The sequence below is a fragment of the Pseudochaenichthys georgianus genome, unplaced genomic scaffold (assembly GCF_902827115.2).
Source record: "Pseudochaenichthys georgianus unplaced genomic scaffold, fPseGeo1.2 scaffold_739_arrow_ctg1, whole genome shotgun sequence".
In the NCBI taxonomy this organism is placed as follows: domain Eukaryota; kingdom Metazoa; phylum Chordata; class Actinopteri; order Perciformes; family Channichthyidae; genus Pseudochaenichthys; species Pseudochaenichthys georgianus.
This window is the reverse complement of record NW_027263291.1, coordinates 1-16,119: the sequence shown is the minus strand read 5'-3', so window position 1 is coordinate 16,119 and position 16,119 is coordinate 1. Positions and strand designations below refer to the sequence as shown.

Genomic DNA, 16,119 nt, shown 5'->3' with positions numbered 1-16,119 from the left:
TAACATTGGCTTGTGTGTACAGTGGGCGTGTCTCCCTCTATTCACTCCACTTTTCCCCGCCTTTCAACCACTTATTCCTGGCTTAAAAAGTGATGTTTTGCCTGCTGCTGTGTGCGCTGTCTGCTCCGTGTATTAATGCCGAAGTTGGAAGCCTTTTCCCCTGCGTTTCAACCACTTATTCCTCGGTAGAAAAGCCATGTTCATCACCCTGGATCTCTGCCTATGTGCCTGTGAGTGTGAGACCCTGCTAACAGCAGTGAACCTGCTGCCAGCATTACAAACATATTAATCAGGTGTTTTAACACTTTTTTCCATGAAAATGATTTTTATTCACTATCATGGGGCTATATAAATCAAATTCCGGGTAATTAGGAGCACAATTGTACCTTTTACTATTTAAATGTACTTGTATTTTTGGGCTATTAAAGTGACATTTCTGGATGACTTTGTCAGTTTATGTCGCTCGGGGGCCTGAGTCCTTCTGATCGAGGCTCAGCCCATGGACGGACGTCTCACACCGCGCTGGAGTCAGAGTTCCGAGTGTTCGAGCCGGGTCCCGGTGAAACACAGGACGGAGCACCCGGCAGGAGCCTCCAGCAGACCCCCCCACGCGGTTCCCTCGGAAGAGGCGGAGAGGTGGGTGTTTTTCATCTGCTGGCGGACTGCCGGGGAGAACGCGCTGCTCAGGAGCCAGGTTTAGAGTGAGTGGCAGTGGGTGCCCGTGCACCTGCCTTTTACAGCGGGAGCGGGAGCTGGTCCCGGGGAGGGAGAGAAGAGAGGAGCAGAGGCAGCCGAAACATGACGGAGCTCAGGAGTCTGCACTTTGAAGCTCCTGGAGCGGACAAAGATATGTGTATTTGCCTGAATGATGGAAATAAACAAAGAATGATATTGTTCAGGCCATGACGGAGATAGGTGTATTTTCCTGGCTTTTTTGGAAAATAAACCAAATGTAATATTGCAGGGCATTACGGAGCTCATTTACCCATGTGATGTTGTGCAGTACATTACTGACCACATATGAGGAAGAGTCTCCTCATATGTGCCTGTGAGTCTGATACCTTGCTAATAGCAGTGACTCTGCTGTTTTTACCTTCTTGTACATTTGACGACATACAGTGACGGTCAAATGGACAAATTTGACGGTCAAATGTACATAATTTGTCCATTTGACCCTCAGTTTATGCAGTCAAATGTACATTTGAATTACAATTTTAATGCACTTTTAACACTCATGTACCCACGATTCAAGCTCCTTTCCTGGGTTATAAAGTGAGATGAAGAAGCCTGTCCTCTGGGTGCAAGAGGAGCTCTCTGGGTGCGCTCTTCGGGGTCTCACAGCCCGCTTCTCTCTGGCTGCGCTCTGCCTCTATTCACTCCACTTTCCCCTGCGTTTCGACCACTTATTCCTCGGTAGAAAAGCCATGTTCATCACCCTGGATCTCTGTATGTTTGCCTGTGAGTCTGAGAACCTGCTAACAGTTTAATTTGCAGTTTTTCTCTTCTTGTCCATTTGACGACATAAACTGACGGTCAAATGGACACGAATCTGTCCATTTGACCATCAGTTTATGCCGTCAAATGGACACTCAAATTAAACAGTTTAATACAATTTTAAGACCCATGTACCCATGATTCAAGTTTATTTCCTGTGTTCTAAAGTGCTGTCAAGTGCCATGGGAGTGTCACACTATTTAAACATTGTTCACCCACGATTCAAGCTGCTTTCCTGTGTTATAAAGTGCTGTGAAGCAGCCTCCTCTCTGGGTACAGTCTTTGTGGAAGAGCATTTTGCTGCATGGAGCTATTCACACTCTGCTGCCAGCATTATGAACATATTGAGCGGTTTCTAACAATACTTTAGCCCACATCAGAGCCTCGGTAATAGAGGAGGAGTGGTGTGCCCTGGGTGTATGGGTCCCTGGGTCCCTGGGTCCCTGGGTCTCTGTGGGTGTCTGTGGGTCTCACAGCCTGCTTCTCCGGGGTGCTGGAGTCATTTTCAGGCTCCTCTCCACAGTTGTCCCCCTAAAAATGAATTGTAATCATTATTTTTGCATTTAAATGATGTAGTCTATCATTAATATGGTTCCCTAACACAATGCACATAGTCTGGAGCTCACTGGGGGTCCTGTATATGCTTTAATCAGGCGTTTTAACACTTTTTCCCATGAAAATGATTTGTATTCACTATCATGGGGCTATATAAATCAAATTCTGGGTAATTCGTAGCACAATTGTACCTTTTACTATTAAAATGTATTTGTATTATATATGTTTGGGCTATAAAAGTGACATTTCTGGGAGACTTTGTTGGTTTATGGAGCTTAGCCTACAAATCCTGGAGGTTCCTGGCCAAATTTGGGAGCTCATAGGCGGCCTGCCATGCGCCCCCACCCATGGAAAGCAGAACAAAGTAAAGAAAACGGTCAATTATATCTTAAAATAATCAAAAATGAAGTTTAAGAAAATTCTCGAAAAAACTACTGAGTGCCAACGGAGAAGGGGCTCAAAAAAGCTCAACCCTTTGGCGCTTCGGGCCAAAGCCCCGGACACTTTTCCACTCCCCCGTTACAACTTACAATGGAGAGGGGAAACCAAGCCTCCCCTTCTCCGTCAAAAAAATTCATTCATCAATTTCAGCCTACTGTCTGCACGAAATCGGAAACCCGGTTTTTGAGAGGACTCAGAAAAAAAACGGCTGTCTCACTTCATGGAGGAATGTATCCGCTCCATGTGCACTCTGGCTCGGATACATTTGTTGCCCGGAGACCCACCAGCATGGTTCTTAACAAACTTTAAGTTTTTGAACTGGTCTCTGGAGGAATGTAAGGGGAGTTTGAGGGGACTCTACCCGCATTATGAGGCACTATTTTCGGATACATGTTTATCACGTTTAGCCATGTATAGGCACATCAGGTTAGGGTTAGGGGTTAGGGTTAGGGGTTAGGGATTAGGGATTAGGGTTAGGGTTAGGGTTAGGGTTAAACTGGTTCAATCACAACCAGTTTAATGATTGTGAATGAAAAGCCTAAGGAGGCTGGTAAACATTGCAAAGAGGGATTTGTATTCCTCTATAATATTCGTAAACTTAACCATGTTGAAGCCTGAGAAAGGCTAAATCGTATCAAAGAATACATTTATTAACTACATTATCTCATTTAGCTGTAGCTTTTATAAACAACAAAAAATACGTATTGACCAGTCGTTGAATCAGGGACCCTGCGGTTGATAGTCAACTGCTTTCCAGCTGAGCCACAGCCCACGCACTGAATCAACCTTAAAAAATGATATACTATTTATTCCTGTATTTATTCATTTATTTATGTTTTTATTCCTACATTTATTTATGCTTTTATTTATTTATACTTACAGTATGACATGTTCCGACCTCTATATAAGTGAGGGTCTGAGCTGTCTTAATTCCATCGTGTCACCGGGCCCGGGTACAGGAGGGGTAATATCGTTCTTATTATCCATGGGTAAAATGAGCGTTGTGGTTCAACCGATCTGTATCGCTTCCTGAAGCAGTCACGTGGTATTGAGGGGCAGCAAGGCTTTGTTTGTCATCGATGACGTCACTGGCCCAAAACGATACAAGCCTTGATACAAGCTTCACAAATAGCTTTTTTTTTTAAATTAAATGTTTTAAACTTTGTGATATGGTACACAGATGTGATTTATACAGAAGTGAAAGAAGTGATGAGCTCTACAGTTCTACACTCATACGTCTGTACGGTGAAGCTGTTCTTTTTCATCTGCGTGCTTGTGTAAAGTGACTTTTTGTAGCCCTTTCCTGAATTACAGCGCAGTCATTGAATCTTTTTCTAGTTCAATATTAACTTAAATTGAGCAAAACAAATACAAAATATTTTCAGAATCAGAATTCCTTTATTTGTCCAGAAAAGGGGAAATTCACAGAATTACAACAGCAGCAGTTTAGTGCAGAAAAAGTGAAAAGAGTAGTTTGTATATTAAAATATAACAAAGTTAACAAACGTTGTTAATATTAAAGAGACACAATAACTAAAAACAAATAGTAAGTACACTATGGTTAAAAAAACTTGCAGTATACTTTTTAAACAAGCGATACACATTTTTACAAAATTGTAGAAGTAGCTGGTACTGTTTACAGATCCTAAATAAATTGAAAGAAAAATAACGCTTTAATTGCACGACATTTTTAAACCTATCAGTGAATTTGAACGATTAATTTGAATCATTTGGCCATTTATGTGAACATGAACTGGAAGCACTTTACTGAATATCAGAGGGGTTATTGATAATAATAAATAACGTATTGAATTATTGAATACCTTTTTATCATAATTTTTCGGTGTTGGACTTTGTAGACGGTCCCTGCATTCAGATAGAAGTTGAGCAGCTCGGAGGACGGTGTGTATTTACTTGTTTTGATAGAAAAGAGGGGTTAGAGCTTGTTGTCTACCTTACTGTGGTTGTTCAGAGACGACTATTGTGTTTGAGTTATTGATCTGTCAATATCTTTCTAACGTAACCAACTAGGAAGACACTCATCCCGCCCCGTAACGCTAGTCTTATGAATGAAGACTCTCAGAGGGCATTAAAGCCTGTCTCTACGACCTCTACTTGTTATCCCAATGACATTTCAAAACCTATAGCCCTTTCTCAATTATAATGTTCCCCTCCTCGACTCCTTTCCTCGACTCCTATCCTCGACTCCCCTCCTCGACTCCTTTCCTCGACTCCTCTCATCGACTCCACTCCTCAACTCCCCTCCTCGACTCCTCTCCTCGACTCCTATCCTCGCGGCTTAGTCCCGCCCACAGGAGATAAGAGTGGAGGAGTGGAGGAGGGGAACCGAGGACAAACACCATGTAAACACCAGTCTTCAGTACATTAGAAGTTTATTATGTTACAGCCAACGTTAGGCAAAGCTTAAGATCTGTACAGAGTTTCCACTTCATGGGGGAGCAGACGTGTCCCCTATCCTTTTCTGTAGTTCTGTAGAGAGATTTTATTTGTATTCAGAGTCCAGTATGTGTTCGTCTACCTGGCTCAGGGTTTGAGCCCTCTTTCACACAGCGGCACTGCTTATGGGCTGCACCATTTCCACTATATTCTATTTTATTTTATTTACTTGTACTATTGTATCTGTGTTGCTCTGTTGGAGGAGCCTGTGACCTCAGATGTTCATTGTCATAACTACACTGTAGCTATGTACACATGACAATGAAAGCCTTGAATCTGCGCCGACCACTGAACTGGTTTCTGTTTCTTTCTGAAAGCAGCAGACAGAAAAGCTTTGTACACGACTGAGTTGCCAAAACACAAAGTACATCCCCCTTTTAATATTTTTTTAATGTATTTTATGATTAGTTTTTTAATAATATTTTGTAAAGTTTTTATGTAATGTTTTATCATATTCATTTATAGTTTTGTCTTTTACACTTTAAAACGAATATTTATTTAAATGTATTTAATTTTAATTTGTATCACTATCTTGTTTTATTTATTTTTCATTTTTTTAAACGTTTTATTTTTTATTTCTTTATACATTTTGTTTCATGTTTATTATTATATTGCAAAACAAATCAAACACAAAATAAATGTGAATTTCTTAATTTAATAAAAGATTGTTTGGAGATGGGGGACCGTCCCTCAGGAGTTTATTTACTTTATATTTTTTGTATTATTATTTTCCTTTTTTAATTGTATTATTATTATTATTATTTATTTTTCTATTATTATAATTATTTGTATGTTTTTTAATTTTTTAATTATTATTTCTTACTATTATAATTGTGATTATTTTAGTTTTTATAGTATTTCTATTTCTTTATTATTATTATTATCATTATTTATTTGTATTGTATTTTTTATTTATTTATTCGTCATACGGTTAAACTAAGGCCCTTTCTCATTTCTCGAACTCCCCTCCTCGACTCCCCTCCTCAACTCCTATCCTCGATACTTAGTCCCGCCCACAGGAGATGCGAACGGAGGAGCCGAGGAGGGGAACCGAGGAGAGAGGAGGGGAAGCAGCAGGCGGTTAGAGAAATGAGAACTCCTCTCCTCTGAGCGGTCATTTTAAAGAGACGTCCATTAATGATGACAGGAGGCACAGCAGCCCTCTGTCTGATGGACAGATGTGTTCAAGACCACTTCTATATTTACTTTGATTCATTCACAGTGCGGTGTAATGAGACAATAACAGGCTACAGATGCGGACACACACACACACATATATATGTATATATTTATATAAATATATACAATTTTAGAATCAAACAGAGCACTCTCATAATAACGTAACACTATCAGAGACTGGATATATCCCCCCCCCCTCTCTCTGGTCGCTACAATGAGGAAAATAAATTACGGGCCAAAAGTTGTATTTACAAGTATTAAAAGTAAGCAGAAGACACCAAACCAACTGAGACCGGTCTGCCCGCTGCATCGACGCACACACTGTACCACACACACCTACACCACACGCACGCACATACAGCTCCTAAAACAGGCTACAGCCGTTGTGTATTTTATTGTGAAGCACTAAATGGTTTTATAAAAATATCGACTCTTTGTTTGTAGATATCTACTAAACTAAAGCAAATAAAAAGAGTAGACCTGTTCTACTGAGTGATATATATTATACACTCTGCTCTGCTTTCTACACGGACCTCACAGCTGTTCTCACTGTAAACATCGAGTCGCGATGAAAGCAGTTAATAAAATAATATCCAGGGGATGCATGCAGAGCTGTCATTGGCTGAGATAAGTCCGGCCGTGCGTCACGACTCTTTGAAACATCTCTGTTGCCGGAAATGCATCCACAAAGGAGCCGTGGAGGACCGTGGAGGACCCATCAGTGTATCCTCGGTTATAGCTCCTCCAGGGGGGTATACTACGAAGCAGGATTTTCGCTTAGCGGCTAAATTCAGGGAAAACTCCGGCTTTCCGGTCATCCGAAGCTGGTTCTCTTTTTAGCAGGCTAGATCTCCATGGTAATATATGCTAAGCAGCTAACCTGGTCGGGACCAGGTTAGGTTGCAGGCTAAGAGCTCAACTCAGTGAAAGCACCGCCTGCTGACCAATCAGAGCTCAGTGTGCGGAGTTTAAAGCGAGCAAGTCATATCACAGGAGAAAGGAAATACAGAAAAACTGCCGTCGCAGGAAAGACGGCCGGCAAAAATCACCGACTGTGTGAACGTGAACATTAATAGAATATCACCTCCATCTTCAGAGCAATCTGACTATTAGAACATTAGCGTTAAGAAAGCTCTTAAATATCTGCCACAACATAAGTAACCGGATCAGAGTACATTAAGTACAGTCCGCGGCATATCACTTCATAATGTATCACATATCTCCTGATCTGAGTCAGCTGAGCCGTGTCTGGCCGTTCAACACTCACAGTGTCACAGACTGGATGCAGAAGGATTATTTTAAGCAACACATAAGTTGACGAAACAATCGAGACAAATGTAATTGAAGTCAGATCGTGTTTTAGACGGGCAGTGATATCATGAACCTGTTAATGTACGCATTCAAACACTTTTTCTTTTTCCAGCTGTGTTCACCTTGCAGGTGCAGCTCTGAGGCTTTGATCCTGATCAAGTGTTTCAGTCATGGATGTTTAAAGTTTAACTTCTTCATTTTTGACTAGTATTAAAGTTCACTTTTCATTCAGGAAGTATGACGCTGCGCTGTCAGTAGGCTTCTCCATGTTTGTGATTGGTCGAATGCTCCAAATACCACCCCTTTCATGTGAACGCGCACCTAACTAGATAGGACACGGCTGGCTTGAGCGATCCACTTGATAACCAGCGTCGTAGTACAGTTTAGCGAGAGCGCGTATGTTTTGGATTAGGCCAACCGGCTAACTCAAACATATCCAGGTTAGGTTGAACCAGCTTCGACGCTCGATGCTCGGTCCTCGGTCCTCGAAGTGCATTTAGAGAAATGAGATGTCAACATGGCGCGCTAAAATTAATTTCCGGGTCACTACCGGAGGACCGAGGAGTCGAGGAGTCGAGGAGGGGGATTTGATGAATTGAGAAAGGGCCAATGTCTCTCTCTCGCCAAAAACAACTGCAAGAAACAACAATACCCTATGTTGTTGTTGTTGTTGTTGTTGTTGTTGTTGTAACAGAAGCCCAGAGAGCGTTCCTGTTTCAGAGAGGTTTTCTTTCTTTTTTAAATCTTCTCTTTTTCTGTATTTTTTTAAAGATGTATTGTATCTGTGTTATCTGTGTTGCTCTGATGGAGGAGCCTGTGACCTCAGATCTTCACTGTCATAACTAAACGGTAGCTATGCACACATGACAATGAAAGCCTTGAATCTTGAATCTGCGCCAACCACTGAGCCACAAACTGTCTCTTTCTGAAAGCAAAAACAGAAAAGCTTTGTACACGACTGAGTGGCCAAATCACAAAGTACATCCACTTTTTAATGTATTTTAATATAATGATTGGTTTTTAAATAATATTTTTGTAAAGTTTTTATGTAATTTTTCATCATATTTATTTATATTTTTGTCTTTTACACTTCAAAACGAACAAAAAAAACTCTTTAATATTTGTTTAAAAGTCTTTCTATATATATATATATATATATCTATTTCTATATATTTAATTTGTATTTTTATCAATATCTCTATTTTTTTTTAAAAAACGTTTTATTTTTTGTTTGAATAAAAACGTTTCTTTATGTCTTTATACATTTTGCTTCAAGTATATTATTTTATTGTATTAAAAAAAATCGATGTTAATTTCTTAATTTAATATATATATATTAAAGCGACGTCCGTTCATTATTACGTGGCAACAGCTGCATCAGCTGTCGAGTGTTTTGTCATATTTTATAATCTCTGTTAGATCAGCTGAACATTGTTTCCCCACATATTTACTTTTAATTCAATTAGCAACAAGGCATAGTATGTCAAGAATGTATGAATATGTATAATGTAACACAGGCCTGCATCTCTTCTGTATTGTGGCGCACTAAAATATTAGTATGAAAATACTCAATAAAGTGCTATATACGTTTGATATATTCACACATGCACACACACAAACGCCTAAAAAACCCAATGACTGTCGATAAACTATACACAGTATGTTTACCTTTTTAAACTAGGCTTAATGAGATGATAAGTCATCAAGTCACACGTCTTTGACAAAACACCTGCACCACATTTCTAATCAATTACCAAATCATGAGGGACCTGACAGCCTATATAAGGTCCAGGTACACTCTGATTTATAGTCTCAATATTGAGAATGAAGACCGCAATAGTGTGTGCCTTATGGCAGTGGCACGAGCAGAAAACTAAATCCCGTGAGGAAAGACGCCGTTCCCAGCGCTGGAAAGCGAGAATGCGCAATGCCATCCTGCTTCATCTTGAGGTATTTGAGTGTTTGTTTACAAATGTTTGAAATGGTTGAAAAATAGCTGGCTTTTTTAATTGGAATACAAAAATTACCAACTACTTGTAGCAAGACAATCGTGACACATATAGGCCTGAGCCAGAGAGTCAGAGAAAAAGCATGTTTGTCAAAGAGACAGTTGTGTTTTGGATGATGGAGTTGTATTTATTCAAGAAGGGACCATGCACATTAGTTAACACGAGCACTTGAGACCATCAAATGTGCCAGATTTAGCCATGGCTTTATTCCTTATGACAGAATATTTATGTGCAGTTTAAATTGCGGGATAAAGGAGTTTAGTTTGCTGGATAAAGGTATTGATCTCTGTACATGTTATTGTTCCTGTAGGTTCACCCTCTCAGTACAAACGTTTGAACAGCAGTGTCCCACTGCTTAAACTGTACTTCGAGGGTGATGGGTGCCTGCTGAAGGACTTCAGGATCCGCCGAGACTCCCTGGAGGCCTTGATGCGGTGTCTGGGGCCTGAGAGGAGACAGGCCTGGGGACACCACATGACTGTCTTGACGACCGTGTACTGGCTGGCACACGGTTTGTCATACAGTGTGGTGTCCCGGGCCTTTCGGGTACCCCTCTCCACGGTCCACAGACTGGTCCACCAGGGAGTGGAGGACATCGCTGCTCTCCGGCATTCCCTCATCAAGCTGCCTGCTGGTCCAGAGCTGGAGGAGGTCGGGCAGGGCTTCCAGCAGTTGGCCAACAGCCCGGCATTCAGTTCCTGTGTGGGTGCAATAGACGGGTGCCACATACGTATCAGGACCCCATCCGGAACCACTGGCCAGGATTATGTGAATAGGAAGCTCTTCCCATGCCAATAACCTACCATAGCCAATAACAAATTAATGTAACGTATTTTATTTGTGTTGTTCATTCATATCTTATTTTAATTATTTATGCATATTTTTTAATCTCTCCAGTTTTAAACAATGTTTTTGGTTTACTGTCCTATAGTATACATTGGATTGTTGGATTTCTATCCGTATTTGTGTGTGAAGTGATGTTTGTAGCACTTTCCTGAATCACAGCGAAGATATTGAATCTGAAGCAAAGCATATTTTCAGAATCAGAATTCCTTTATTCGTCCCAAAAAGTGGAAATCTACATTATTACATCAACAGAAGTAAAGTGCAGATAAAGTGAAAAGAGTAGACTGTATATTAAAATACAACAAAGCAGGAAGACATTATTAATAATAAAGAATCACAATAAGTAAAAACACACAGTTACAATTATTCATCAGCTGTGATCCTGAACAGACTGAACTCTCTGGGCAGCAGGGAGGAAGTCTCTGGAACAGGAGGAGACTCTTCCTCCTACAGAGGACACAGAGACACTGAGGAACCAGACCAGAACCCAAAGCCAGCGTAGAGAGGTTCAGTGAATGTGGTTCTGGAGGTGTGGAGATGGATCAGTCTGTCAGAGGAGACTCTGTAGAAGGAGAGAGAGCCAGCAGGACGATCCAGATACACTGCTACTCTACCAGAGGAGGAGGAGGAGGAGGAGGAGGAGGAGGAGGAGGTGATCTGTGTTACTGTGTTATTGTGCCAGACAGAGTAACCACCATCAGAGCAGATCAGACTCCAGGACTGATCATTCTCTCCAAACAAACAGTCCTCTCCGCCTCCTCTCCTCCTGATTCCTCTGTAAGTCACTGATATATGAACCCCTCCTCTCCACTCGACCTCCCAGTAGCAGTGACCAGTCAGAGCTTCTCTGCACATCAGCTGAGGCCAGACATCAAACCTCTCTGGATGATCAGGATATGGCTGCTTCTCCTTCACACGTGTCACTGTCCTGTTGTCCTCAGACAGTTTGAGGTTCCAGTTTGCTGTGTTTGTGTCGAGTGAGAGTTCACAGGAATCTGAGGAGAGGAACAGCAGCAGTTATTCATCTATCAGCTGTTCATTTATTGACTCTTTGAGGATGAAGGTTATATTTCAAGATGGAGGCTTCTTTGTTTTCATGAATCAAATGAAACCCCACTCACACTTCCTCAGACCGGGTCTCAGCCATCGGACTCCAGCAGGCTCCATCCTGAAAGAGGGGGGGGGGGGGGTCAGAGCAGCATGGAGACATGGACATTACATCACTCTCACACTCAGAGCTTTGTTATTCTCCACAGATGAACCTACATGTTCACGATATCATTTTAGATCAGTCGAACATCTTATCAGCCGATAAATAAAGCTCATTAACTTCAATGATTACTGATCAGAGAATGAGATGTAAGAGTTGATCAGTGTTCAGTTAGTGTTCCCTCAGCATCTGCGAGCAGCAGTCAATGAGTGTTTCTCTACCTGGAATCTGAAGAGGGAAATACATGAACTTTATTTAAAAGCATCTTTCATGCAACGCACTTTGGGTCTGCTTTGAGCAATGAAAGCTGCTTTACACATACCACTTATTATTATGAGATGAATTCACAGGACATGTGATAGTTCCTCATTGTTTCTAAAAGAGGGAGGGGCCATTGAGTGCTTTAGAAACAGAAGAAGCACTTCAGAATCAGTTCAGCTACAGGAGCCAGTGCAGATCGTGTCCATCAGGAGTGGGATGATCTCTGCTGTGTTTAGGTTGTTGGATGGATTTTGACTCTAAAGCCAAAATGATAAAAGCAGTTTTGGTCAGCAAATTAAAATGAGCATTGAAATCGAGATCAGAATCTAAAATGATAAAGATGTATTTCTTGTTGTCATGTCTTCTCTGCAAACACAGAGCTGCTGCCTGAGTCTTATCACTGTCTTTAGTTCCCTTCAATGTTTTTGTCTTGGCATACACACAGTGGAGGAGATACGTACTTGATCCCTGCAGACTTTGTAAGTTTACCCACAAAGAAATGACCAGTCTGTCATTTTAATGGTAGGTTTATATAAACAGTGAGAGAAAGAATATCAATAAGAACATCCAGAAATAGACATTATATAAAAGATAAAATGGATTTGCATTTAACTGAGTGAAATAAGTATTTGATCCGCTTGCAGAACATGTGTTAGGACTTGGATGGAGAAACCCTTGTTGGACACAGAGGTCACACAGAGGTCACACAGAGGTCACACAGAGGTCAGACGCTTCTTGTTGGTCTCCAGGTCTGTGAACATCTCAAGAAGGATGTTGGTCCACTCCTCTCTGAAGATCCAAATGCTTCAGGTTTTGAGGCTGATGCTCGGCCTCTGCAAGCTTCAGCTCCCTCCACAGATTCTCTATGGGATTAAGGTCTGGAGACTAGCTAGGACCCTCCCTCACCTCAAGGTGCTTCTTCTTTAGCCTCTCCTGTGTTGCCTTGGCCGTATGTTCAGGGTCATTGTCCGGCTGGAAGACCCCTCCATGACCCATGGTCAGTGTCCTGGCTGAGGGAAGGAGGCTATCAGCCAAGATGTCACGGGACATGTCCCCGTCCATCCTCTCCTCGATGCAGAGAAGTGCTCCTGTCCCCTTAGCAGAGAAACACCCCAAAAGCAGAATGTCTCCACCTCCATGCTTGACGGTGGAGATGGTGTTCTGAGGGTTATAGTCAGCATCTCTCTTCGTCCAAACACAGCGGGTCGACTTGATGCCAAAGATCAACATTTTGTGACCTCATCACCTTCTCCCAAGCCTTCTCTGAATCATTCAGATGTTCATTGTCAAACTGCAGATGGTTCATTCCTCCGTGGTGCGGAGGAAACACTTCACAAACTGCAGTACCCATAAGGACCTGTACAAATGCCGCAGTTTGTGCGTGGCTGTGTCATTAGTTGAAAGCCCAGTGGCGATCTGCTCATCTCTTATCGAAATAATATGCTACACAGGGGCGGACTGGCCATCTGTGTGTTCTGGAGAATCACAGAATGGCATTATTATTATTAGGGTCTGAGACCTAGGTCGGCGAAGCGACCGATAAACCTGCGAAAAACACCCAAAAACAGGGAAAAGCACAGAAAATGTTCGGAAATACTGACGGCTGATAGGCCGCGTGAGCCCAGTCACGTGGGCGGTTTGTGTTACTGCTGTAACTCAAATACATTGTCCGATCGGCCTGAAGCTTCCCACGTTTTCCAACGGCCGAGTCCTCGAGACACCTAGACACGTCGACGTGCGGACAACAGCCTGCGGAACGTCGAAGACCCGCTCAACGCTGCATGCAGCTTTAATTATTATTATTATTATTATTATTATGCAGTATAAACCAATTATTTAAATGTGTTTAAACTGCATCATGTAAGTTGCGCTGACAGGTGAAAGAGGTCCATACACCGCCCTCCTGTTGACAGTTCGCGATCGTCGGCACACTGATCACAATTCATTGTTTTTAAAGGCACTTCATATCAAAAAGGTTGCCGACTCCTGGTGTAGTGTGTTACCAATAGATTTCTTGGTGACTGTGGTCCCAGCTGCCTTGAGATCATTAACAAGTTCCTCCGTGTAGTTCTTGGCTGATCCCTCACCTTTATCATGATCATCAAAACCCCACGGGGCCAGATCCTGTGTGGAGCCCAGACCGAGGGCCATTGATGCTCATTTTGTGATTCTTCCAATTAGAAACAAACACATTATTCTTCTGAATAATCGCACCAACAGTTGTCTCCTTCTCACCAAGAAGCTTTCTGATGGCCTTGTAGCCGATCCCAGCCTGGTGCAGGTCTACAGTCTCACCCTGAGGTCCTTAGACAGCTCTTTGGTCTCGCCCATGGTGGAGAGGTTGGAATCTGATTGATTGATTCTGTGGACAGGTGTCTTTTATACAGGTAACAAGTTGATATCAGGAGTACTTTCTTAAAGGAAGATGAATCATTTAACGGGTCTGTTGGAGCCAGAATCCTTGTTTGTTGATCAAATAATTATTTCCCACCGTAAAATGCAAATACATTTTTATCTTTTATATAATGTCAATTTCTGGATTTTCTTTTTGATATTCTTACTCTCAATGTTTATATAAACCTACCATTCAAATGATAGACTGTTAATGTATTTGTCTTTGGGCAAACTTAAAAAATCAGCAGGGGATCAAATACTTATTTCCTCCACTGTATATGTTTATAATACCTGAGAGTGTCCAGTCTCCAGAGAGGATCCTCCAGTCCAGCAGACAGCAGCTTCTCTCCTGAGTCTCCTGGATGATTGTAGCTCAGGTCCAGCTCTCTCAGATGGGAGGGGTTGGAGCTCAGAGCTGAAGCCAGAGAAACACAGCCTTCCTCTGAGACCAGACAGCCTGACAGCCTGAACACACACAAGTTCAAACAAGAGAGAGTAAAAAAACAATAACAAATGTTATAGCAGATGCAACAAAAGGTTATGAGTTCATCCATCATTAATGTAAATCGCAATTTAACTGACTATAAGTTTAACATGTTGATGAATCCTGACCTGAGAGTCTCCAGAGTACAGTGTGGACTCTCCAGTCCAGCAGACAGCAGCTTCACTCCTGAATCCTGCAGGTCGTTGTTACTCAGGTCCAGCTCTCTCAGACTAGAGGACTGGGAGCTGAGGACTGAGGACAGAGCTGCACAGCTTCTCTCTGACAGGTTACAGACACTCAGTCTGAGGAAAAAATATAAGAAATAGAAGCAAATATTAAAGTGAACTATGTGTTTATATAACATGTTTCCCTGGGCAAAACAGAAGAACTGTAAATGATGTTATATTATGTTACATAGGGTCTGAAAATTGACAATTTCAACTGGGTTGAAAAATAAGTTGAGTACAGTGAACTTAGAAAACTCATCCAGTAATCATTGATGTTATTTCAGCTTATGCTTTAACTGAAGCAACTAACAAACACTTCAAAACAATGTCGAGAAAATAATTTGGGGTCAAGTATCCTGCCCAAGGACACTTTGACATGTTAACCTCATGGCGAGGGGATCGAATCAATAACCCTCCCCTTGGTCCTCACCTATTTCCCTTCTGGGCAACAGCAGCCCAATATATCAATACATATTCAAAAGGAAGCTCAACATGTTGAAGAATCCTGACCTGAGAGTTTGACTAACATAACTATTTCAAAATCATTTTGGTAGAGAAAAGTAGGAATTAAACCATTGATATGAATAAGAATTCAAAAGTCCATAGGCTGAACATGTTGATGATCCTGACCTGAGAGTCTCCAGAGTGCAGTGAGGACTCTCCAGTCCAGCAGACAGCAGCTTCACTCCTGAATCCTGCAGGTCGTTGTTACTCAGGTCCAGCTTTCTCAGACTAGAGGACTGGGAGCTGAGGACTGAGGACAGAGCTTCACAGCTTCTCTCTGACAGCTCACAGCCACTCAGTCTGAGGAGAAAATAATAAACAACAACATAAAAACAATAACTTCAGCATGTTCTTTTTCATTAATGACTTCCTTATCGCACATTATTCCTTATATCAAATGTACAACAGTTTACTGCTTAACATCTGTGGGGCCAATGTTGATGATATTGTTATGTCAAGTCTTGGACCTGGGGGGTATACTATGAAGCAGGATTTTCGCTTAGCCGGCTAAATTCAGGGGAAACTCTGGCTTTCCGGTCCTACGAAGCTGGTTCTCTTTTTAGCAGGCCAGATCTCCATGGTAATTTATGCTTAGCGGCTAACCTGGTCGGGACCAGGTTAGGTTGCAGGCTTAGAGATCAACTCAGTGAAAGCACCGCCTGCTGACCAATCAGAGCTCAGTGTGCGGAGTTTAAAGCGATCAAGTCATATTACAGGAGAAAGGAAATACAGAAAAGCTGCCGTCGC

The 16,119-nt window shown here is 41.8% G+C and overlaps 1 protein-coding gene across 1 annotated transcript; it reads right to left on the bottom strand.

Moving 5' to 3' along the window:
- Positions 1–10,476: 10,476 nt before the first annotated feature.
- On the bottom strand, positions 10,477–15,672 carry LOC117444126 (ribonuclease inhibitor-like; the record flags this gene model as incomplete). Its single annotated transcript, XM_034079822.1, has 5 exons — positions 10,477–11,287; positions 11,414–11,460; positions 14,449–14,622; positions 14,770–14,943; positions 15,499–15,672. Coding segments are annotated over 5 exons (1,117 nt in total), but the record flags the coding sequence as incomplete, so codon positions are not given.
- Positions 15,673–16,119: the final 447 nt, after the last annotated feature.